Here is a 25,095-nt window from a genome sequence, read left to right as displayed (position 1 = left end):
CTTTACATAGCACGACAATTAAAAAACAAATTATTCCTCCAAGAACTACAAGATTTGTGCAACCCCTGGATGTGTATTTTTTAGGCAATATAAAATTGTAATTCGAAGGCTAGAAGAGTGTAGCCAATTTCAGACACAAAATTATCTGTGATAACATTCCAAACACATTGCGAAGTGGGGCTTCATAATGACATTCCATCTGTTGTGTATCAACAGTTTCATTCACCTGTCCTCAAAGACATGCTGATATACGCGTGGCAGAGGTGTGGCTATGTGACGGAGAAACATGTGAGGATGTTTGATAATGTTCTTACAACAATGTTGCTTGTTGGAAACAGTGTGTGTGACAAACCAGCCTGACTTATATAAAATGTTTGTACTGTTCAATGGTCTTTGTCCACACTGTCATATTTAAGATGAGACAAAGTTAAAAAATGTGAGAGCTGTGATATGGTGTCGCAGAACTACGAGGATTCAAGTGTGAGCAAGAAGCAGTTTAAGTAGCATCGAGTTTCAAGTCATATCTCATAAACGAGGAAAAACCAAAACAAATGACTATCACCACGTTTCTTAACGAACGAAAATTAGCTTAAATATGCATTTTCATTAAATTCAAGCACCATGACTTGGACTTGTCAGTGTGAGGACTTGCTTTCTTTGACCAGTGTGGATTGCAATACCTCTCTCTACATCTTAAGCTATGGTTCCGATATGTCGATGATCGCCGTAGCATAACCATAGCTTTAGGGTACGTACAGTCTTAGAAAAAAGTTTTGTCGCATAGATACTTTGTAAGTCCCAGAAAGGAGGCATTGCGCATTTTCAGATATATAACGAAACAAAACTAATTTTATTACCTGAACTAGTCGTTCTCTTGTGAACCAGGTTGCTCGTTCTCTGATCATGCGCACTGCCTCTTTTCTGGGACATAGAAATATCTATGGGACAAAATGTTTTTCTAAAACTGTACAGTAAGGTCTGAAAGTCTTGTCACTCTCCCCCCTTGTTTGTGTGTTGATGTGCATCCATTTTGAATATGCCATAGCAGATGTGTGACAATGGTTTATACTTCATGTTCCAGCTTGTTTAGTGATCCAGAACATCAGTATGGGCACCTGAATGTCTCCCTAACAGTTTGCTTCAAATCTTCAATTAAATTGTCTTGTATCGATGTTTCGAGACATACCGGTACTGCTTAATTATTCCCCACAGGGATACAGTATGATCTAGGTGCCCATACTCATGTTCTGGATGACTAAACAAGCTGGAACGTAAAGTATCAACCATTGTCACACATCTGCTATGACATGTTCAAAACTGAAGCACATTAATACACAAACAAGGGGTGGGGGAAGGTGACAAGACTTTCGGATCTTCCTGTACACTGACCTGACTTCACTAATCGATAGTATTCGATAATTTGTTCATGTAAGTGTCGCTTCTTTTTTTTTTCATTGGGGAATTTAATTGAAGTGAATTTTATTATGGCAGGCAGAGTAACTATCTCATGCCCCCATGTTATATTGCTATCTATGCACTTCATTAGAACCAGATACCCAGCTTCGAAGCCGTTAGCCCTGTGAACTTACAATATATTTATTTTCCCCTATTATCATATTATAGTATTATCTAAGAAATTAGTCCACATCCACATCTGTGGAGTAACGGTCAGCGCGTCTGGCCGCGAAACCAGGTGGTCCGGGTTCGAATCCCGGTCAGGGCAAGTTACCTGGTTGAGGTTTTTTCCAAGGTTTTCCCTTAACCCAATACGAGCAAATGCTGAGTAACTTTCGATGCTGGACCCCGGATTCATTTCATCGGCCTTATCACCTTCATATCATTCAGACGCTAAATAACCTAGATGTTGATACAGGGTCGTAAAATAACCCAAGAAAATAAAATAAATCTAAGATATTAGCATTTTCTTTATGATAGTAGAAAAGAAAAGAGTGGGGGAAGGAAAGTGGTCCGTGGCCCATTTCTTTTAGGGCTCATCCCGACATTTGTCTTATTACTCAAGGGAAACAAAACAACATAAAAACTTTGAACAGGATGAGTTGTCATGCTAAGCCAATTGCCTTCAGTGGAAGGCGAAAGTAAATAGATGGCGAAGGTAACAAACAGTGTCGCCAATAGTACATAAATATACCCGCATTATAAAATTTAAAATTTCTTCCCCCACTAGGAAAAAGCACTAGATTTAGCGGGAAACCGCTGATACTGTCAATTATGAGAATAATTTATACTTAATCTACATCAATATTTTTCCAAATATTATTTTATCCGTCTAAAATCATAGGTCAAATATCTTTGAACATCGGTGCACACCACAATGCTCCTCTCGTGACGTCATACACAAGGGAAGACGCGTTCTGAGCACGCCTCATCACTGGTTGGTCCGTTCCTGGTCTGTCCATAGTTATTTGTAATCCTGGCATGACCAATGTTATTTCCGATTCCGTTGCTTTTACAGTGTCATAAGCATAGAGATGGGTCGGAGTCGTTCATTGATGCGAGCTAGCTCTTTGACTCCCGCTCCTTTTGAGGAGTCGTTCATTGAGAGTCGTTCAAAAGAGCGGAGCGGTACAGTGCCCTCCCTCTTTCTCAACCAGCTCGCTCCTAGTGATCACTCACCCCACGCTTCACCACCGCACCGCTCCGACTCTTCTACGATAACTGCAGAGCGGGTTGTTATCTGTATGACATAATACACATGCTTCTCAATAGATGCCATTGCAATAGACATTCGAATCGGTTTGCATCGGTCTGTGAATGCGGAGAAAAGCTTCTTGTACACGTACAGTAAGGTAAGTTTCCATGTTATCCCAGAGGGAGAGAGCCCATTTACATTACTTACGCTATTTTACGAACCAGTAACAATCGTGAAGTATCGGTATGTAGTATAAACAGATCAATTAAAAACAGTTCTGAAAGTGTTGGTAAACAGGGACGTCGCTAGGGGGGTGCGAAAGGGTGCGCAAGCACCCCATAAAAATCGGAGCACCCCTTTCCACACTCCAAAGGGCAACTTATTAACAAAATACTAGGCATAAATTATTTTGAAAAACAAAAACAAACAATTTCTTGCATGTGAAAAAACTGCGTCCCATAGTGTATCGTAATGGATTGAATAATAATAATAATAATAATAAACAGATGTATAGTATGCGCGCAAGTGCATGAAAGAACATTTTGAATTTTTTATGTACCACATTTTTACAGCTCGCACCCCATTTTTAAATCTCGCACCCCATCCGCACCTCCCTTGCTCTGATCCTGGCGACGTTACTGTTGGTAAAGTAGTATAAATAGCAATTATGAAAGTGTACAATGGTACATAAAAACGGCTAATGTGCAAACATGACCTATTTAGCAATAAGGAGAACAGAAACATGACAATAGGCAACGTTTAAACGTGTCTGCATTGAAGCGCATGACCACACTGACAGGGATTGTATACAGCTGTAAAGGAGCTGTGGAGCGCTGTGCTGTTGTGGAGGGAGCGGAGCGTTGGGAGTGAGCCATAAGCAAGAGAGCGAGGTGAAGTTGCCTTGCTCTCCCAAGAGTAGGGAGCGAAATGCAATGAACGACTCGCTCTTTTGTAAGGAGGGAGCGGAGAGCCGCTCCAGAGCGGGAGTCGTTCATTCGAAACGACTCGCTCATGAGCGGCCCATCACTACATAAGCACGGTGAGCGCTAAGCGGTATTCAACTTCCGTCAGTTTGTCAATCGAGGCACTTGGATCGTCTAAGAAAGTAAGTTGTCAAATATGTGAAGTAGTTTGACACAATTATGATCATTGTGTTATTTGAAGTATTACAGACATAGATATTATCGTCTTTCAGGAATGGATGGGTTTGGTGATAATTTTGAGCAGCCAGAAGTTGACCCAGCAGCAGAATTTTTAGCTCGTGAGCAGGATCAACTTGCTGGCTTGGAGGATGAATTGAACCCGGTTGCTACTGCACCTCCACCAACTGAAGGTAGTTTTAATTATAATACGGCAAATTCCTAGTTTAGTTTGGATAATTATTATAGGCTACATGTTACGAAAGAATATTTCCGGTATATCATATTTTCGTAACATTGAGATACGTATGGCATTATCTCTATTCGCAAAAATATGCTGAAATTAATCCTAATTTGAGGTTCATGTACACCAATGATTAAGGTGATTAGCAAGGGCCCGTCGGACTTTTACAAGATATGTGGCAAGGTTAATGGGTTATTTGAGGGAATGTCAAAGTCAGGGGCGTATTTTGCGGACTACCGGGGCTACCGACGGTAGCCCAAGGAAATTACAAAAGAAAATGTTTATAATATAACATAATGTAATAATTTTGTATTATTAGTTTTACCACAGTAATTAAAATTAAAGTAATTGTTAGATATATTTTGTGTAATAATAGGGTCAGCGGTAGCCCAAACCCTTTAACCAGTATACGCCACTGGTCAAAGTGACATGAGGCAGAGGATCTTAAACCATTAGTCATCTTTTCACATGTTCCTCGTCCTCACGTCATTAGACATCCCCTCAATTAACCCACTGACCTTGTCACATACTTTGTAAAAGACCGGCAGTCCATTGCTAATTACCAAGATTAATCAACAGAAAGGTGTGGGTACAACATGAGCCTTGAACTTGAAAACAAAAATGTTAACTTAAAAATGGTACTTCGTTGATAAATCGTACTGACTGATAATAACACTGGCGCACATTATAAAATTAGCCTACCGTGAATTATTTGCAGTTTGTCAATTGTTCAACACAGGCCTACGGTAGATTTGAGAACTTTCTTTACAAAGAATGTCTTTATAATTGGTTTGAAGTCATTGTTCTTCAGGATGTCGGACATGCCAACTCTGCTACAAATCGTAATTTTTCTCCTTCTACCCAATTAGCAGGAGATTTGAATGTTGAGGTGGGTGATTGGAAAATTAGCGTTAAATTCTGGACTGTGCATAAATTAGCTTGGAGCCCCCGGGCAACCAAGAATGCAGTAATGTTGAGAAAACCAGAATTTATTCTCCCAAATTTTCGTTGTATGTATTCAAAATTTTACTTTGGGAATACTTTGTTGGATAAGATTTAAGATTTTCATGGTGGCAGTGTATATAAAAATACATTTTTTTGAATATTCTGGAATCGCTGTACTTACGGTTTTATTCCCAGGTCCTGTTGCTAGAAACCAAAAAGGTTCGCCTACTCTTTTGGGTCTATTGAATCTTTCAAGTCCTGTGTGACATTTACTATGAGGTTGGAACCTGTAATATTGCAGAAATTAAATTTACATACATAATTGTAAACTCAGGTATTTCATCATGTTGAACTTTAATGTGCTTATTATTTTCAGGAATTCACTAGTTACCCTAATCTGTTTTTGTTAATAATTATCCTTCTTGTTTTCAAAATGACTAAAATAGATACAGTAAAACCCCAATAAGCTGCTGTTCAAGGGACCGCGTGTAAACCAAGTAATAACTTGTATCTCGTATTAGGCGGGTATACTAATTTTGACTTACATACAGTATCTATAAGCATTTTTCTTCATTGAGATACATGATTCATGAAAGGTAATACAGTATTACTCCATTACTTATGTAATTACTGTACTATTATGTCAAAGACATTTACAATATGTACTGTACTTACCGGTAATTCTTTTGAAAAAAGTAATTTATAGTTTTTTGCCATGTGCGTGTTCTGCCAGTCCTCATGTTCACCACACTTCACTCTCCTGCACTTAATCCTTCTGACGTCGCAGCTGCAGTGATTGAGTCGCGATTTTTTTATTATCGTCATTAATGTCGATGATGGGATTCCTAATGAATCAGACAGTTGTTTCTGATTAAGAGTACTGTTTTCATAGTACTTTCGCAAGATTTCCAAAGCATGTTTTGTTTAACACTCATTGTAATGACACTCACAGACACTTCAATACACTAAGGACAACAAACTGACCGGCAAAAACTTCCAGAATTTTATTACGGCCGACTGAGGAACGCTGTTTGAGAGAGAGGGTTAGGAAAAGGGTGGGGTATTGCAATTGTATGTAAACTTTAAACGTGCAGGTAAAGAGTTGAATAAGAGAGCGTAACAAGAGAGTGGGGTATTGTACAGCATGAAGGATCAAATGTGCAGTAAAGGGTCGAATACTTTTCAGGTTAATGGCACCAGTGAGTTCAATGGCCAAAATGTTTCATTGCTGTTACAGTACATTGCTGAAAATTACATCGAAAATATTCCACAAAAATAGCGTATTATGCGGGACTGGACTGCAACAAACGGGTATTTTTTATAAAGGCATTATGTATGAAAAATGTGCAGGGACCGGACAAAAAAAAGCGTATTACACGGGGATAACGTAATAAGCGGGCGCGTCTTATCGAGGTTTTACTGTAGTTGAAGCAGGACTGTTACATGGACTAAAGAAACAAAAAAACAAGAACTCTGTTATATCAGTAAAAAACGTAAAATCATACATGTGTGCGGAAGGGAATGTTGGTGTATGCTGCTGATATTTCGTACATTATGTGTGTATGTACCCAGTGCTTTTTTCTGGAGGAAAAGGTGGTAAAACTCTATGTAGAATAGCCTATATTATAGCAGAGGGTAGATGATTACTGTTCAGACATGGGAATTTTGTTGTTTTTAACTCCTTTTCATTCAATTTTAAGACTTTTCAAGGCCTAAGCGGAATTAAAAGAAAAATTTTGTTAAAAATATTAACATGCTTCTTAGTTCCATGATGAAAAATACAGCAAAAAAAGTGCTGGACCAGAAAAAAAAAGCACTGTGTATACCTATATTCAGTTGTTTTGATCTGATTATGTATTGCGTGTTTTCTACTGATTAATATTTTAAATAATTGCTGTCCATCAGATGGTCTTGTCACTGTCTTCATTGTAGCTTTCACTTTTTTATGTCGGAGTGAGAATGGTTGTTGTCTAGTTGTATGTGATGGCATGTTGTACTTACTTGCTCGTTGTGTGTGATGCAAGATGGCAAAGCAGTGATTTCTGCTCTGCCTGTAGATGGCTCATTCATTCCACAAGGATCGGCCCTTCCGCAAGTAGATCATACTGGCAGCTTTGAGATGATTGATAACTTTGGCCAGCAAGATGGGTTCGAATCTGTGGGAATAGGTTCTGGTAAGTGCAACTACCGTCTTCTTTCTTTGTTCTACTTTTCTGGAAATGTGAATTAATAGCACTTGTATTGAAAGTAATTTTATTGTTATTGATACTGTGTTTTAAGGGAGTAAACAGTCTGTGTGCACAAAGTATTAAGTTTTCACTCTTGCTCTCTTCATGTTTTTTGTGTCATCAACCAACACGAAGCGATGTAACATGAGATATCTTGATGTTTATCCCAACAGATCTAATTTTTAATATTATTTCCAATATTGGCTGTGGAAAGTGGTAAGATATGTCAGTGAAAATGTAAAATATTTATTTTGGGATTCAATGTCCCTTCCTCTAAAAAAATACCAAAATGAAATTTGGGTAAGGAATGACAACAGAGAATGAGAAATGTGAAAGGATTGGAAGTTTTTCATTCTTGGGATTATAAACTAAGTTTCGATATTCTGGGAGAATTGAGGGTAATTGCCTAGTACCCGGTACTCATTACATAGGTCGTTTTTTTGTTTACACAGTGGTTCCTTTCTGAAAAGAAAAACTATAAAAATATATTCTTTTGTCGGAAGTGAACTACAACCTAAACTAACCTAACTTAAGAACACATTATTATAGATGACGATAAAAATATTTTGTTTTGTCGGAAATGAACTACAACCTAAACTAACCTAACCTTACTTAAGAACACATTATTATAGATGACGATAAAAATATTTTCTTTTGTCGGAAATGAACTACAACCTAAACTAACCTAACCTAAGAACACATTATTATAGATGACGATAAAAATATTTTCTTTTGTCGGAAATGAACTACAACCTAACCTAACCTAACCTAAGAACACATTATTATAGATGACGATAAAAATATTTTCTTTTGTCGGAAATGAACTACAACCTAAACTAACCTAACCTTACCTGAGAACACATTGTTATAGATGACGATAAAAATATTTTCTTTTGTCGGAAATGAACTACAACCTAAACTAACCTAACCTTACCTGAGAACACATTATTATAGATGACGATAAAAATATTTTCTTTTGTCGGAAATGAACTACAACCTAAACTAACCTAACCTAAGAACACATTATTATAGATGACGATAAAAATATTTTCTTTTGTCGGAAATGAACTACAACCTAACCTAACCTAACCTAAGAACACATTATTATAGATGACGATAAAAATATTTTCTTTTGTCGGAAATGAACTACAACCTAAACTAACCTAACCTTACCTGAGAACACATTGTTATAGATGACGATAAAAATATTTTCTTTTGTCGGAAATGAACTACAACCTAAACTAACCTAACCTTACCTGAGAACACATTATTATAGATGACGATAAAAATATTTTCTTTTGTCGGAAATGAACTACAACCTAAACTAACCTAACCTAACCTAAGAACACATTATTGTAGATAACGATAAAAATATTTTCTTTTGTCGGAAATGAACTACAATCTAAACTAAACTAACCTAACCTAACCTAAGCTAAGAACACATTCAAAAATATATTACAAACTGACTAGAATCACATCTAGTAACAAACTATTAAAATTCTTTTCAGAAAGGAGCCACTGTGTAAACATAAAAAGGACCTATGTAACGAGTACCGGGTACTAGGAAACTACCGAATTGAGAAAGCAATCAGTTGTACTCATAGAATTTATTTAAAAATACAAAGATGTAGGGAGCTGGAGAATGATGTTTTACCACACACACTAATAGTAAAGACCAAGCTGAGAATAATGACGATTAGGAAGTTCTAAACCTGAATATCACTAACCTGAATTGCTGCACTTTTTCCCCATAGGCAAGTAAGAGAATAATATTGCAGAAGTGTGGTTGTTTCTTCCCATTCGAGCCATTCCATTAGTCACTGCTAGATGGTTGACTCTTGTATAAAATTTGGTAGATAATAAACAGCTTAAGTAATGAAATAAATTGTTTCCTGTATCTAACCAGCAGTTTAGATAAATCTTTTTATTTTTCAGTAAATGTTCTTGATGATGACTTAGTATGTGACCAATATGTTCACCAGTTTTTGTTTAAAATATATTAACCTGAAACAATTCACCAAATGAAATGCACCCGTAACAGAAATAAATTATTAAATGTATTAGCCACAAACCATGTTCCACAACAACTTATAGCAAACATATATAATATCTATAAAACAAATCTACTGTAATTGCAGTAAGGTGTGACAAATTATCACATTGGACAGAAATTCATACAGGAGTAAGGCAAGGCTGCGGCCTTTCATCGTTGCTATTTATTATATATATATGAATCAAATAATTAGAGACTGGAAACAATTGCCTCATGGATATATACAACTCAAGAGACATTTACAACTAGATTCATTACTTTTTGCAGACATTTAGTTCTGGTGGCATCCTCAGAAGATGAATTACAATGTTCAATTTTTAATTTTAACAAAATTGGAATTAAATATGATATGAAAATTAATAAAGAAAAAAACTAAAATTATGGCCTTCTGCGGAAAATACCCTGTGCCTAGCAAAATATGTTCAGATTCAAAAATATTAGAAAGGATAAATTCTTTTACATATCTTGGATACACATTATCTTTTTTTGATGAAGTAGACATTTCACAGAAAATTTCTAAATACACCAAAACAATTGGAATAATTAACAACATTATGAAACCTTCCCTAGTACAAAGGCATACTCGAATTCGCCTTTACTAGACCTTGGCGAGGCATGGACATTGGGGAAGAAAGACGAAAGCAGAATAACGGCCAATGAAATGAAATTTATGAGATATACAGCGGGATATACGAAATGGGATCACAAATGCAATGAAGATGTAATGGAAGAATTGCAACTAGAACCTGTAATTAATCACGTAAAACATTATCAGAACAACTGGATAAATCATCTGCATCGCATGCATAGAGATAGAATCCCAAAAGTCATGCTCCACTATCGTCCAAACGGGAAGAGATCTCTCGGTCGTCCAAAGAAGCGCTGGATTTAAAATTCAACTGTGAGATCATAACAGGCCATTTGGCATAATACTTGAAGGGAAGAAGAAGAAGAAATGCACCCATTTCATTTATCCCCATTGAAGATGGATAATGTAAAGCAGCAGTTGTCAGCACAGAGCACGTTCGGGCCAGCTTCTCTTACCTGCGGATAAGAGACTGCACTATGGTGCACCGTAGCTGCTGGCTCTATCCCTTTCTGCCTGCTGCACAGTGGTGCATTTGATGTTGCTCCAGATACCCTTTACCCATTTCAGCGAGTGCTGACGACCACTGGTGTAAAGGATGTGGACTCTTATCTCAGTAACACGTCTAAATTAGGAATTTCAACCCAATTAGTGCCTTGTAATGTAAATATAAATTACAACAGCTGCAGTAGTAGTGAGAACTTCTCCTCTCAATTCAATCCATTGAAGTATCAGAACTCACTGTCTCTTTGTGAAACATTGCACAGGCTACATACAAAAATTCTTGGTTTTCACTTCTTGTCACTAGTTTTTAAGGCATGAATTTATTGATATTGTGCTAGACACCACCAAGTACGATCAATTATAGCCACTGCCCTTAAAGATGCTGATTACAACACCTTTGAAGAAGTACATGGTCTCTCCATCACTGGCAGTACACAGTACATAGATATAATAGCTTCCAAGGAATCTACAAGATCTGGATTCATAATTGATCCCACTGTGCGTTTCGAAACGAATGAGGAACAGCCAGCAGAAGTGGATAAGGAAAAAAAGAATATCTACAATCATACCATTCCATATTACCTCAAAAAATACCAGCTAAAAGAGCTTGAAGTAATCGGACTTCTGGTTGGAGCAAGAGGTACCGCTACTCTCTTCATGAAAGATGTGTTTACGAGGCTTGGAATACCTACATCTGTTATTCCGATTGTAACCTTAGCTGCATTGAAAGGATCAATTGCTCTCCTGAAGCATCACCTATATTCGAAATGAAACCAAGTTCATTAGCATTCTTTACTTTTTTGTAACACTTGCCTCTCTAAACTAGGTATATTTCCACCAATCACAAAATGTATTTGCAGCTGTGTACTTATAGGAGTTTCCTTGTCATACAAAATTAATGGTTCACTGAACTTGTAAACATTTATATGATTAAGTACTCTTTGTCCCTTGTAGCAGCTCACGAATACTGAGAAGATTTCTAAATTTCTCTATTATATTTTCTCAGACTGTTTCTCCAGGAAAGTATTGTACAGTTCGTTCAGCAGGAACACGTGCATCAGACATGCACATTGTTTTACTGATGTAACTTTGCTTAGTAGAATAGCAAGCACACAATTATACTTTTATTTTGGAATGGGTGCTAACCTGGTTATTGTTATTAGGAGTTGTTCAGAGTGATGTCTGTCTGCATTGATAGACTTCGGACATTTTTTTATTAAATTTTTATTCACACCCTAAAAATCCCCCCAAAAAAATATGTTATAGAGGAATAACCCCCACACTAGAGAGAATATAAGAAGAGAAATTGTAAGCATTACGGAAATAGAACTTTTGCATTGAATAACAATTGAATGGTGAATTTGCAAAACGACGTAAGTCCCTAGAAGTAGTTTCGAGAAAATTAAAGAAAACTGCTTTTAGCCTCGGTGAATCATATATTGTTACAATATAATTTTTTATATGTAAGAGAAATAGTTTTATTATAAAAATTCATATTTTTGTATTCTTCTTCAGGTCGTAAAAAGTTTAATTATCTTCAGGACTTAGGTTATTCTGCAAATTAACTTCAATCCTGCAACATAATTATTAGGTTACTGACACATAAACATGTTTAACTAAATGTATTTATACCAAAATCATAAAATAACCTTATTGCAATTGTTGAACATTATTTTGAACAATTTGTTAATCACAAGAGCACAGACAACTCTTAGGAGTGTTATAACGAGACCACAGCTTAGTTTCATCTTTCAATTCTTTGTTGTCTCCCATGCTATAATGTTTTCGTAAAATGTATGCACGTCTTCTTCATCACGAATGTACTTAAGCATTTTACGAATATCTTGAATTTTTGGTTTCATTGATTGGGGATAAACCACTGTGTTGGAAAGTGTGGAGAAAGAATGACGCTGAAAATGATCAAGAAGTAGAAAGGGAATTGGTTGTGTCACTGGCTGAATAGAACTGCCTACTGAAGGATGCACTGGAAGGAATGGTAAACGTGAGATAAGTTTGGAAAGAATTACCAATGACAACAGACAAAAAACAGTTGTCAGCTGAGTGTGTGATTAAAATTACATATTACATAAGTTTCTTCAGAACTTGACAGGAAAAACAACTTAAGTCCAGGACTGAAGTCATTTTACCCCTTAACCAAATATTCTGCTGCTAATAAAAACTATACAAAAGTCGTGGATTAAAGTTATTCTGCTACTAAACGATGCATCTTGCACTCAGTAACATAATCATGCTCTCAACTCACAACTCCCAAAATGTGGACTTTGTCGTTTTGTAAATTCACCATTCAATTTCATCAAAATATGAATGTGTGGATGCAGACGGAAGAACTGTGTATTACAGATATGATTGTGTGCATGCTGTTACTAATCAAAGTTGTAGGTGGGAGGTTGCTGATAAGGACAGTCTGGCTGGTAGCCAAGCTGAATGCTATACATTGCTTGCTTTCAATTAAACATTCGATAAGTCTTGCCTCGTGTGCAGTTCGAATCTTTGCTGTGTCCATCTCCAGATAATTACGGATATTTCACCCTCCTCCATTTTTCTTTCTGAATAGGCCTATATAGTAGAACAAATGACCTTTTCTAGATTGAAAAATACAATTAAATTTTCATATAAAATAGAGGCAAAAGTTTTACCAGCAAAAAATGAACATAAAGATTTAGGTATATTATTTAGGAGTAATGTTACATTTCATAGTCATATTAATAATATTATAAATTTGTCCTATAAAAGTTTAGGTTTTGTTATGAGAAATTCTTGTAAATTTAAAGTCAAAACTATAATAATTTTGTATAATTCCATTGTTCGATCTAAATTAGAGTATGCTGCTGTTATCTGAAACCCAGTTACTAACAAACATATTCTGTTACTAGAAAAAACTCAAAATAAATTTTTAAAATGGTTATATTACAGACTTTATAATGATTATCCTACCTATGAGAGTTATGCTACAATGCTTCAACATTTCCATTTTACTAGTTTGCAAATTAGACGAAATTGTCAATATTTAAACTTCCTTTATAAAATTATTAACAATTTGGACTGTGTTGGTTTATTTTCTCATATAACATTATACGCACCTAAGCTTAAAACGAAATTTCGAAATTTGTTTTACATACCAAGGACAAATACTGAATCCCACAAAAATTCCCCAGTTTTCCAAATGTTACAGTTATACAATAAATTACATCCTCATCCGAATGTTGATATTTTCAATATGAATTTCTCTAGATACAGAATTATTTGTTATCATATTTTACAGAATATTGTTGTTAGTTAATTTGAAGCTACTTTCACACCTTATTTAAATTTCTCTTTTTTTCTTTCTCTTATTTCTATTTTGTTTCAGTTTTTAATAAATATATGTTCCCTTTTCCTTGTTTATGTTTTATAAATTAATTTGTTAGTCGTGAACATTGTAATTGGGCTTTGCCTGTTATGTTCAACAACAAATGAATAAATAAATAAATAAATACAAATTTAATAACATACATTAAGATATTCTTTAGATGTCATGAAGGTGCATAGGAGGTTTGGAGGTAGAAGTCCATACTTTCGTGACCTCAGCATTAGGATGATGTAGTATGCAGTTTTCTCTCTGGGAAAGACCCGGTGCTCAACTTGACAGGAAGCTGAGTGGACCCTAGGAAGTTTGGCAATGAGAAAAATCCAGCCACCGTCTGGGATTGAACCAGAGATCTTTTAGTCCACAGGCAGTTGCTCTGTGACCACCTAGCAACAAACCTCACTTTTCTTAATTTACTCATGTTCTTGTTGCACTGTCAGTTATATATAGAACGTGTTTTGAAAAATCGGCGTCAAATTGGAGCCTGTAGTGACAGGGTACTCATTGAATAAGTTAGCAGCTTTTACTTGTTCTACACATTTCCTTAACTGGAATATTTAATTCAATTTTATTATTAACAGTAATATACCTCTTTTTGGTTTCAGTTAAAAAAATAAGGATAATATTTATCTAAATATCAGGTCGAAACTGATTGCAATTAATTGCTTCTGTTTGTGTGTTCTACTATAGGAATACAATAATAATATACTGTAGATATTGTATCAAAAAATATTATGTTCAGTCAAAAACGTATTGTCTTCATAATTAAATGTTTTGAACAGATGCACATTAAACTGAAAACTTATTTTAAGTGCATTAAGGTACATATAATTAGCAGGGAAAGAAAGTGCAAATACTATCGAAGATGAACATTTCATATATTCTTATTGTTTTAAGGACTGCCCTTAATAACTGTATTATCCATTCACTGTTTGAAACTACAACCTCCAGGCGTCATGGAGGATGGAGATAACAGTACAAATAGTTATCTTGATTTTAACATACAACTGAAAAAAAAAATTTAATTATTGAAAGCTAAATAAATCATTTTCTTCTTGTGTATTCTTAAACATATGATGTAGATGGTGACAGAGTGTAGAGCAGTAAATGACACTGTCTGCAATCTTGTTTCTCTTTAGTCCAAATCTAAAGAAGTGCAGAGAGAGAGTATGACGGGCTGCCATCATTAAACCAATTATTTTGATGTCTTGAGGACTGCTTATTTTTTAGTATGGTGTTGTAGCCATATAATGGCACACTCTTAGACAAAAAAAAAATGACCGGACTCCTGAAGCGTAAATTTTTCTAAGTTCCATTCGGCTGTGCGCCTGATACACAAGACTAAAATCAGAGTAGTAAGGCCGAAACCAGCGAGAGCCAAGAACATACTCTTATATCAGCAAACAACGGTTTGAACTGTGTGTGTCATAGCTCCGTGGTAAAACTCTGACTTCACACGCAGAAAACCCGGGTTCGTATATGCCTTCGTATAAGTATATGTATTTGTTTCGTTTTATTTTTTCTCTAGCTAGAAACAAATAATACATTTATTAACGTGCACAGGAGTTTGGATTAGTTAAAAAATTAAACAAAAACATTCAGTAATATCAGAGACTTCTTCCTAATTACCCTTGAATTAAAATAGATGCTCAGTTCTTGGATCTTCTCCCTTCTCCATAAGGAGTATTAATCAGTTACTATAATTTGTATTAGTAGTAGTAGTAGTAGTAGTAGTAGCTGTAATAATAATAATAATAATGCAACAACCAGAATAATAACAATAATAATATTCATAGTATTACAAACACATAATAATAATCATCATCATCATAATGTTAATAGTATTGCAAAAACGAGATGAATAATGTTAAAGACAAAACCAATGCGTTCCAGATATTGGCTACACTCGTAAATAGTGCTGTTACATATCTGCTTTGTAACAGCTCCATGGTAACAGTCTAGCTTCTTGTGTAGGCGATTCAAGATCATGTACCCCGTAGAATGCAGGCGGTTATAGATGCAAAGGGATTACATACCCGGTATTGAATTTTTTGTCTATTTTGATTTTTGTTTATTAGTCTCCGAGATGTATTTCTTTATTTTGTTTAATACAAAGAAAAGGATGATGTTTGTTTATTCCTATCCGAGAAGGATTTCTTTTACTTAAGGTTTATTTTTGTTTATTTCTATCCGAGAAGATTTCGTTTAGTCTCTTTAAATACAAGATACAAGGGAAAAGATTGCTATTATGTATCTAACTTGTCCTTTGTAAATATTAACTTCCTGTTAAATATTTCACAATACTGGTTATTATCAGTATACAAGAAGTAAAAAATGAGAATGAAAAAACAAAGCATAGACTGAGATTCGAACTGGAAACCTTTCGGATACAAGACCACAATGCTACCGACTGCGCTATGCGAGAGAGACGATGACTCTTTAAGAAGCATTTTATATAATCATGATACAGTGGTGGCAGTGGATGTTGGAAACAGTTACGACAGAAGAAATTCGCCCGCATGTGTATCATGCTCTGACGAATGCACCCGAAGTCTTCCGAATCGGACATAGAATCTGGAGCCCGGTCATTTTTTTTTGTCTAAGAGTGTACATTTCTCGAATCTAACAGTAGGCTCGATTATATATTTCACATTGTTTGCTGGGATGACAAGTTGTCATCAGTTGACAAACAGTGAAGTAGTTGCATCGAAGTTTGTCTGCATTCAAAGAGCAAATCCTGTGATGGCAGGAGATGTGCAGTATTTCTCCGAAAGGACAGGAACCTAGGATGCCAGAGACTTGTCCTCGGTCCTGGCTGGTAGAGATTAAGAACTTCTGATTCACGATGTCTCATCCAGTGTATTCTCATTTGAGGGGTTCAGAAGCAAAGGGGTATAAGTGCACTTAAGTTATTTGTGAGAAAATGTGCTTGAAAGTACTTAAACTTTCGTAAATTCCGTGAAATTGTTTATTTCAATTTCAGTGTGTGGTGTGGTTAAAAGATGTATCCCTCAGCCACTAAAATTTTAAATGTTTAGCTTGCCCTGGATACACTTAACTCGTATTCTTAGAAATGTCACTTGTACCCCTTTGCTTCTGACCCCCTCATTTAAAATCACTGCAAAGCCCTTCCTACATAGCAGTTAACCCAAGCATCCACTTCGTTCTTTCTTAATATTCTTGTTCATCAAGAATTGTATAGTCCAGTTCTAGGATCTTTGATTTCCTCATTGGCATCTGTTAATTGTAGAGCTTTGACCCATTTAGCTAGATTTCTAGAACCCAAGCTGTAAGGATTGAGTGATTGCAGGTATTTGTGTTGCAAATAGGTTCCCATCTGGCTTTGAAAAGTCCAGGTTCCTATTGTCTGGAGTGTCGATAGGTAACTGTTATTTTCTTTTAAGACATTTTTAATAGTTTTGTCACTATGAATTAGAAATGTATTGGGGATTTTGGATAGGTCAGCTATTTGAATGGTATGTAATGATGCATTGATGGAAGAATTCAGAACTAATAAATATAAAATAAGTAAAAGGAAGATACTAATAAATCTAACTTTTTGTACAGGTTCTGAATTTTGCTGTCTACATAAAAATTTAACGTGTTTTAAACTTTTAAGCGATATACCAAGATATTTGAATGAATGCCCTCCCTTCATTGTCTCAATCATGCAATCCTCATCAAGGGTTTTTTTTCTGAATTTGTCTTCCTTGACACAAAGTCGCACATATTTACTCAGATTGAATTCCAAGCTTACCAGTCCTACTGTATTTGTCGTTGTATCCATCAAAATAGCCCTTTACAATTAGAGTATATGTTATACAACGAAGGTACAGCCATGCAAATTCCCTTTATCCCCTTTGAAGATCTTTCCGAAGTGAAATTACAGGCTTTTCAAAGATCACTATATTATTATTATTATTATTATTATTATTATTATTATTATTATTATTATTATTTCTTCATTACCAGCCTCATAGTCTAGTGGTCAGAGCTAGCTACTACAGTTCATGAAATTCTTGGTTCGATTCTCGGTTAGAGCAGAGGAATTTTTCCTCAAAGGGAATTGCTACTGTCTTCGTCCTTTTCTGGTGCCACATAATCTTATTCAGTCATTGTACCATATCAGAGTAATGTAATTTCACCTTGCAGGTGCTCCAACCTTAGAAGTGAGTTACATGTAAGCCGTTACCAGGAGAGAAGCTCAGAAATGTCTAAAGACAACCTAGTGGCATTAGTAAAAAAAGTATCCCCCCCCCCCCCCCCCGCGAAGGAAAAATGTTTCAATTTTTGGATGCATCTTATGCACTGACAGAGTATTTCTTGAAACTGCTGAATTGCTGTATGTGTAAGTTGTAGAGCTGCTTCTTTAGCCTTGCCTGTGCAGAGTCCCATGGAGTGTTCCGTAATATCTGTGAAGTGTTTCTTCAGTCAAATCATCTAATATAAGACTTGTTGCTAGATTGTCTCTTGGACTGTTTCAGTTTTACCCTCAGGTGTTTGTTTGAGTGGCATTGCCAAATTGTATATTTATAATTCTGACAGTTCAGAAGGCATTCTTCCTGACTGAAGAGTTCTCGTCAAATGGCTACCGAGGGCCTTCCTTGTGTCTAGGAATACTACAGTGACATCCTTGTTTGCCTAGATTTTAATATGGACCCAAATATGTTGTTGTTTGTTTTCTAATGCCAGGCGTTTGACAATAAAGTCATTTGACCTCTTGCACTCCAATATTTTTCAAAGATATTATCATGATCAGCCACTGAAGCACAGATTTTGAGGCGTTCTGAATCCATTTCTTGGTTTGATTGCACAATGGGCAGTTAGGGGACTGATATATTCCAATTCTATGCAGGTGTTTGGCCAAACAATCATGGCCTGTTGCCAATCTAAATGCAGCTACAGACGATTTTCGTGGTAAATCGGGAATTAACTGTGGATTATGATGCAGAGAGTTCCATTTTTTCCCTTGAGATTGTGTTATCACATTTTGTTTGTTGAAGTCTAAGTATGTAAATTTAATAAATCTTTTCACAGAGTAATATCACAGTCTAGTATATACAGTCACGAAGCTCAATACGTAGTAAATATGCATACATTAGGTAGTTGCTCACCACTAGGATCGCAAATATCGCCTCATTACAGGCAATGCAAAATAATACCGGCACAGTCTATTGTTCCTAGCACCCTCAAAACTCAAGCTTCGTGACTGTATATACTAGACTGTGGTAATATGTAGATTTTAATATGGACCCAAATATTAACATATTTATTAATGTCTGACATGTTAATGAAACTTGCTGGTATTTGTTGGTCCACGTACACATGAAGATGGGAATTCAATACACGTTCAGTGACCCTTGTGTACATGCATATATTTAATTTGATACAGTTGGTAGCAAGTGGAAATTCACATGTCAGTAACAAATGGTGTCACTGTATTTATGTTACAAAAATACAATTATTATTATTGTTATCCAAATATTGAAACCCTATTTTACCTTTGGTATATTAGGGTTGTAGTTTGTTACATGTGAAATACATTATGTAGTGATAATACACAATTTTAAAGAATTAATAGTAGGTGTGAATCATAGTTACAATATAAATACACTAATTAAGAGACAGTAAACAATACTAAATACGTTATGCAATAATTACTTTCAGTTAATCAAAATGAAATAAAATTAGAAATTATAATCGAAGGTGTAGAGAAATTGCAAGATTATTACATTAATTTGTGATCTTATACATAATTTTAAGCAATATTAATGAGATAATGCACAGAATTGGCGTAGTTACAAATAAAATACCTATTATATAGTTGGTTTGCGATAGTAAAGAAAAAATAAAAACAAAATTACTTATGGTTGCAAACTATATACCTGTCATCAAATACTCAACAATAGTAAAATCTATAATACAAACATAGTTATTGTTGTCATTACTATTATTATGTCCCAAAGATAGACACCTTGTTTTACATAGTGCATTAGGATTTTATAACATCATTAATTTATATACAATTAACAGCTACAGTCTTGCGTGGATGTGGTGTATAAACTCTGTGAATTGTTTGTAACAACATTTTTTTCTAAGAAAATGGTAAAGGGGTGTGGAGTAATTTAAATTGCAGTCCGAGATATGATATCTTAAAAAGTGTCTTTTCCTTTCGAACACTGGACAGTGAAAAATCAAATGTTCAACAGTCTGATTCTCTTTGCATATGCACAGAGATTCTTCTGCACTTTTGATCCTAAATCTTTCAAAGTAGGAACCGAATTTTCCATGGCCGGTCAGAAATTGGGTGTAAAAGAAGTCGGTTGAGAACTGACTGCAACATAGTCTGTCTTGTACATTGGGAAAGAATAATTTCTTGGTCACAGAGCCTTTAACACTAGAGTTCCAGTATGTATTCCACTTGAGTGTAGTTGTGTGCTTGATCTTCTGCTTAATGTACGAAATAGGACAGGTGGAATATTTATATTCTGCGCTGGTTGAGGCCGCTTGCTTCGCTAATGTATCCGCTCTTTCGTTTCCTTCAGTACCTGTGTGGCTGCGCACCCACATTAAGCAAATACGACCTTCAAATTTAAGTATTAGGGATCTAATTTCGACGGCTATGGAATGCAAGTTGTATTTATCGTCAATGGTTTGTAAGGCAGATTGAGAGTCGCTGTGAATACATGAGTCAGTCCCGTTGGTAATGCTCCATTTCACTGCTTGCAAGATGGCAAAGAGTTCTGCTTGGAACACGGAGCACATGGGCGCCAGGCGGAACGTGGCAGAGTAGACTTCAGTAGTGTTGTAGTAGGTAACAAAAGCACAGCCCACCAAGGTGACGTCATTCTCCTTTTGCAACCGAGAGCCGTCAGTATAGATGTTGTATTCAAAAATACACTTATGGGATTGAAAGCAACTGATTTTCACGTACGTTATTACTTTTCATGCCTTGGAAGTTAATAATCTCCCTGCCCATGGTCCACAGAACTGTCAGTCAGATATTCAGATTTAAGAATTTTTAGACTAGCCCACATATTGGATTCAAGGTATCAAACTTCTAGTATTAGGTCTTTAAATAGTGTTACATGCATACAGACCATATTTGTTGTTTAGTCAGCTGTCTGAAGACAGGGTGGAACCTCATATGGCATTACTATGAGACAACTAAGCCAGTTCCTTTCCCCCTCCATTGTATACATCGCTGACTACTGCTAGGAGCTGACGAGAAAAAGAGCGGAAGGAATGTGTGACGTAATACTAGAGTCATAACATTTCTGTCGCATGCATCTTAGTACTACGTATCCTGAAAATATTAGTCACGTTTCTAATTTAACATTTTAATGCGAAAGAATTTTTTTTTAACCGTTAACAATACATTAAGTTATGAGTTATTCTCAAAGCATTTAAGTACTTACATTTAATTTTCTTACGTTACTTTATTCAAGAATTCGACAATTTAAGAATAATTTAATCTAAAAAAATTGTGTACATTTATGTAATAATAGTATATAATCAATAAGTTTATATTGTACGAGTTTCATACCTTATTGTTTATACAACAGAATTATAAAAGAATATTAATAAAATGAAATAAAATAAATATTAATGAATTAATGTCGACTTTATAATAGATGCAAACCATGAATACGTAATCTGTGAAAACAAAAGAGCAAAGTGTTATTAAACTAATATTATATTGTAACGATTTTCACCAACAATAAACGCTAGGGTACTTATAATTCTGGTATACAAAAAAAAATAATTATTTAATTTAACTCAAGTGATAAGATGAAAGTTGAGCTCCATATTCGCTGTCCGACAGTGGACGGGCAAGCTCGGTGTCGTCACTTTCTTCATCTGATTGTGAGTCACTCGAATCACTAGTATCACTTTCGGCGATGTTGCTCCCTGAATCGCCGTATTGTCCTCAGATGCACACAACGCCAATCAATAATATGTGGACGTTCAACTAATATTTTCCTCGCATTGTAACATTTTTTCCATTTATAACCCATATTTTTCAAAACCCTTCTCAAAGAATGTCCCCCCCCCCCCCCCATGGAAACTTTATTTTTTCTTTCAATGCAGAGAACAGTTTTGGACATGTGGGCACCTGTTTTCTCACTGAATAAAATTCACTAATATCTGGAATTGCCCTCTTATCAAAATCGTCCAAATGAACATTTCTTTCCTCTTGGCGATTTCTGTGTTTCCCTGGAGTAGAAAGGGAAGTCTCACCAGCATCAGCAGCTTCTCTACGAATTCCTGTTATTGAACTGACTGGAATACCAGTGTAATGAGATATTCGTAAATTTGCTTGTTTCACTGTGGCTAAGTTTCCCATGCCGTGCTTCCTCATCACAACCAACTATAACCCTTCAAAAAATATCTCGGGCCTCACTGTGTATTGTTTTTCCTTTTTTCCTCTGTGGTTCCATCATAAAATACTGTATATCTATGCAAAATTACCTATATGTCTACTAATATTACCATTAACTTAGTTATTTTGACGAATAAAACACGATGTTTATAAACACTGTAATGAAAATGAAACAATATTAGTAACCGCAACGCATGGATTCATAACACGACTGTGCAAGAGCTAGAGCGCAAGTTTTGTGAATGATTAGTACAGTTCAATGCTTAATACCACGTGCAGCGGGGATTAACAGCGATAACCGTGTCCCTCTCCTCGTGCCCCGCTCTTCTTCTCGTCAGCTCCTAGCAGTAGCTATATGTTACACTAGTCAGACTTCAGATGCATACAAACAATAAGTTATTTCTCTGACACACACCCCCAAACTAAATTCAGCTTGTTTTGCTATTAGATCTATGCAAAAGATAGTAAATATCAATACCTTAAAAACAATATACTTTGCATACTTCCACTCGGTAATGAGTTTTGGAATAATATTCTGGGGAAATTCCACAGATAGTAACAATATATTTCTATTACAAAAAAGAGTAATTAGAATAATAGTAGGTGCCAAATCTAGGGAATTGTGTAGGACTATTTTCGAAAAACTACAAATAATGCCCATGGCTTGTCAGTATATCTTTTCATTAATAATCTTCCTCGTATGTAATCGTGAAAACTTTGTAACTAATTCAACAGTTCATAGCATAAATACACGTCAAAAAATGGCTTTCATACTCCATCGGCAAGTCTATCGTGCTATCAAAAAGGAGTGCGTTATATGGCAGTAAAAATTTAATAGACTCCCTATCGATATAAAAAATGAAACTCAAAACATAAAATTATTTAGGGCCAAATTAAAGATGTATCTAATTTCTCACGCCTTCTATTCTGTAGGTGAATTTATGACATTCAATAACACTTCATGAAATTGATACTAAAACTAGTAGACTATATTGTAAATCTCGTCTGTATATATTTCATCTAGACTGTGACTATAAATTAAGATTTTATAATAGTATTAAGTTTTTTGACTTTTTCCATATTCTAGCTGTAAGCATGTATGAATACCATGGAATGTTAATAAATACAATACAATTGTCAGGTGCGATAATAGATGTACATATCGGCCAGAACCTCAGAGATAAAATCATATTTTTAGGAAGGTATTACACATATACCTATATGGAAGAACACCTTCTAAAATTGATCTTTTCAAAAACAAACCCAAAATGAGATCACTGAACTCTTCAGAAGACACAAAACTTTGACTTGTGCATCCAGATATGTTCTGCTCTTAAAGATGTGTATCATTGTGGCTTGTAATGGATTGATGTGAATTATCGTTCTTAAGATTTGCCAGTTGTCTTAATAATAATGAAGTTCAGCTGTTGTAACTTTACTCCTTTTTTTGTATGTTGAAAGTTACCAAAGCATATTTTAATGAGTTCTGCTTAAAATGTGCATGTTGTCAGGTGTTGGTAACAGTAAGCAAGCTTCTTTTGCAATTAAATAAAAACGAAGCCTATGTTAAATGTAAGTTTTTGAAGTCTCGCATGCAATGTTACATATTTGTTTGCTTATTGTTGCATTTTTATCCAGAAGGAGGCACCCCTGAAGACAGGGGAGTGACAGAATCTGAAAGTGGTAAGTCTTTATGCTTGCAGTTGTTATGTGTAATTGTTTTGTGTTGTCAGAAACATTTCATACTTTACTATAAAACTCAAATTACATCAAATTGTTTGTGCAGCTGTATCTGAGGAGGATACAACAGAAGCCCAGCCAAGTAAGTCAAGTGCTGTTGCTTGTATTTAATTCATTGTTATTTTGTACAGTGTGTTTCCGAACTCCACTGACAAACTTTAAGTGGATTTTCAGAAGATCAATTAACTGTAATACGCTTTGCAGATGATGTTAGGATTGGTAAAGACAAAAATTCCGCTTTAACACTCCTTAATCACGCAATTCAACAATTCCATGAAATCGGACTAGATATTAATATCAACAAAGTGTGAAGGCATATCTATGAAAAAGGGTCAACTGTCAGAAGAAAACTTTCACATATTGACTAAACTAAGATCAAATTTAGAACTGCTTATTTCTTCACCACATTTACAAGTGAAGTGGTCCTCCAGACACTCTGGGGGTTGTGTGTGAATGAAGTAGCCACCAAAACGTTAAAAAATGGTGTTCATTTAAATCGGCTACAACTTGTCATTTAACCACAAACCATGATAATATCTTTGAAAAATATTGGAGTGCAAGAGGTCAAATGACTTTATCAAATGCCTGGCATTAGAAAACAAGTGAAACAAAAATATAACATCACTAAAACCTCAGTCTGTCTAAGTCTAGTTTCAGACTGACATTTCTAGCAGATGCAGACATTATGATAAGGTATGTGCTGAGATAAATATAGCAACTGCGTAACAATCAAGGGATTAGGTTTATTTTGTTCAGCATGGGAAATATACTTATAACATATAAATGCATGTAAAATATTACTTTAATCCAATAATTTCTTTCTACATGCTAAAAGACAATTATCTCAAGAAATTACATCTAGTCTAACAAAAAAATTAATATTAAATTATGAGCCAGAAACAACATAAAGAGAAGGGCATTCTCTTATACCATATACCCTGGCAAATAAGTGGATCTGGAATCACAAGGGTCTTTTGTAATGAGTGGAGGGAAGTGATCCAGATGACTGCGAACATATCAGCTGTTCGGTAACCTGTGTCGATGTTGCTGTAGGGCCTGTCCACATGGTGAATTCACAGCATCATACAGTAATATCTATAATAGCAACTGCCTTAAGGAACAAAGGTTATTCTGTTTACGAAGAATTGCATAGAATGGTATATCCAGTGAGGGCAGTAATGGAAGAATCTACATAATTGAAGATAGATTACATCATAGATTCTATGGTGAGATTCGAATCACGTGAACATTAACCA

The 25,095-nt window shown here is 35.4% G+C and overlaps 1 protein-coding gene across 12 annotated transcripts in view; it reads left to right on the top strand.

Moving 5' to 3' along the window:
* The first annotated feature begins 3,604 nt into the window (after positions 1-3,604).
* Positions 3,605-25,095, top strand: part of LOC138709486 (clathrin light chain-like) — a 28,718-nt gene continuing 7,227 nt past the window's right edge. Inside the window, exons 1-5 of one of the 12 annotated variants that reach the window (XM_069840280.1) lie at positions 3,605-3,755; positions 3,846-3,983; positions 7,003-7,152; positions 23,741-23,782; positions 23,886-23,921. In XM_069840280.1, the coding sequence (XP_069696381.1) occupies positions 3,848-3,983; positions 7,003-7,152; positions 23,741-23,782; positions 23,886-23,921 (364 nt within the window). In that variant the 5' untranslated portion in view covers positions 3,605-3,755; positions 3,846-3,847. Of the gene's footprint in view, positions 3,756-3,828; positions 3,984-7,002; positions 7,153-23,737; positions 23,783-23,885; positions 23,922-25,095 lie in introns of those variants that run through there. The other 11 variants (XM_069840278.1, XM_069840283.1, XM_069840281.1 and 8 more) reach the window with 11 other exon arrangements.

The sequence above is a fragment of the Periplaneta americana genome, chromosome 11 (assembly GCF_040183065.1).
Source record: "Periplaneta americana isolate PAMFEO1 chromosome 11, P.americana_PAMFEO1_priV1, whole genome shotgun sequence".
NCBI lineage: Eukaryota > Metazoa > Arthropoda > Insecta > Blattodea > Blattidae > Periplaneta > Periplaneta americana.
The sequence above is the reverse complement of the archived record's forward strand: the minus strand, read 5'-3'. Positions and strand labels throughout refer to the sequence as shown.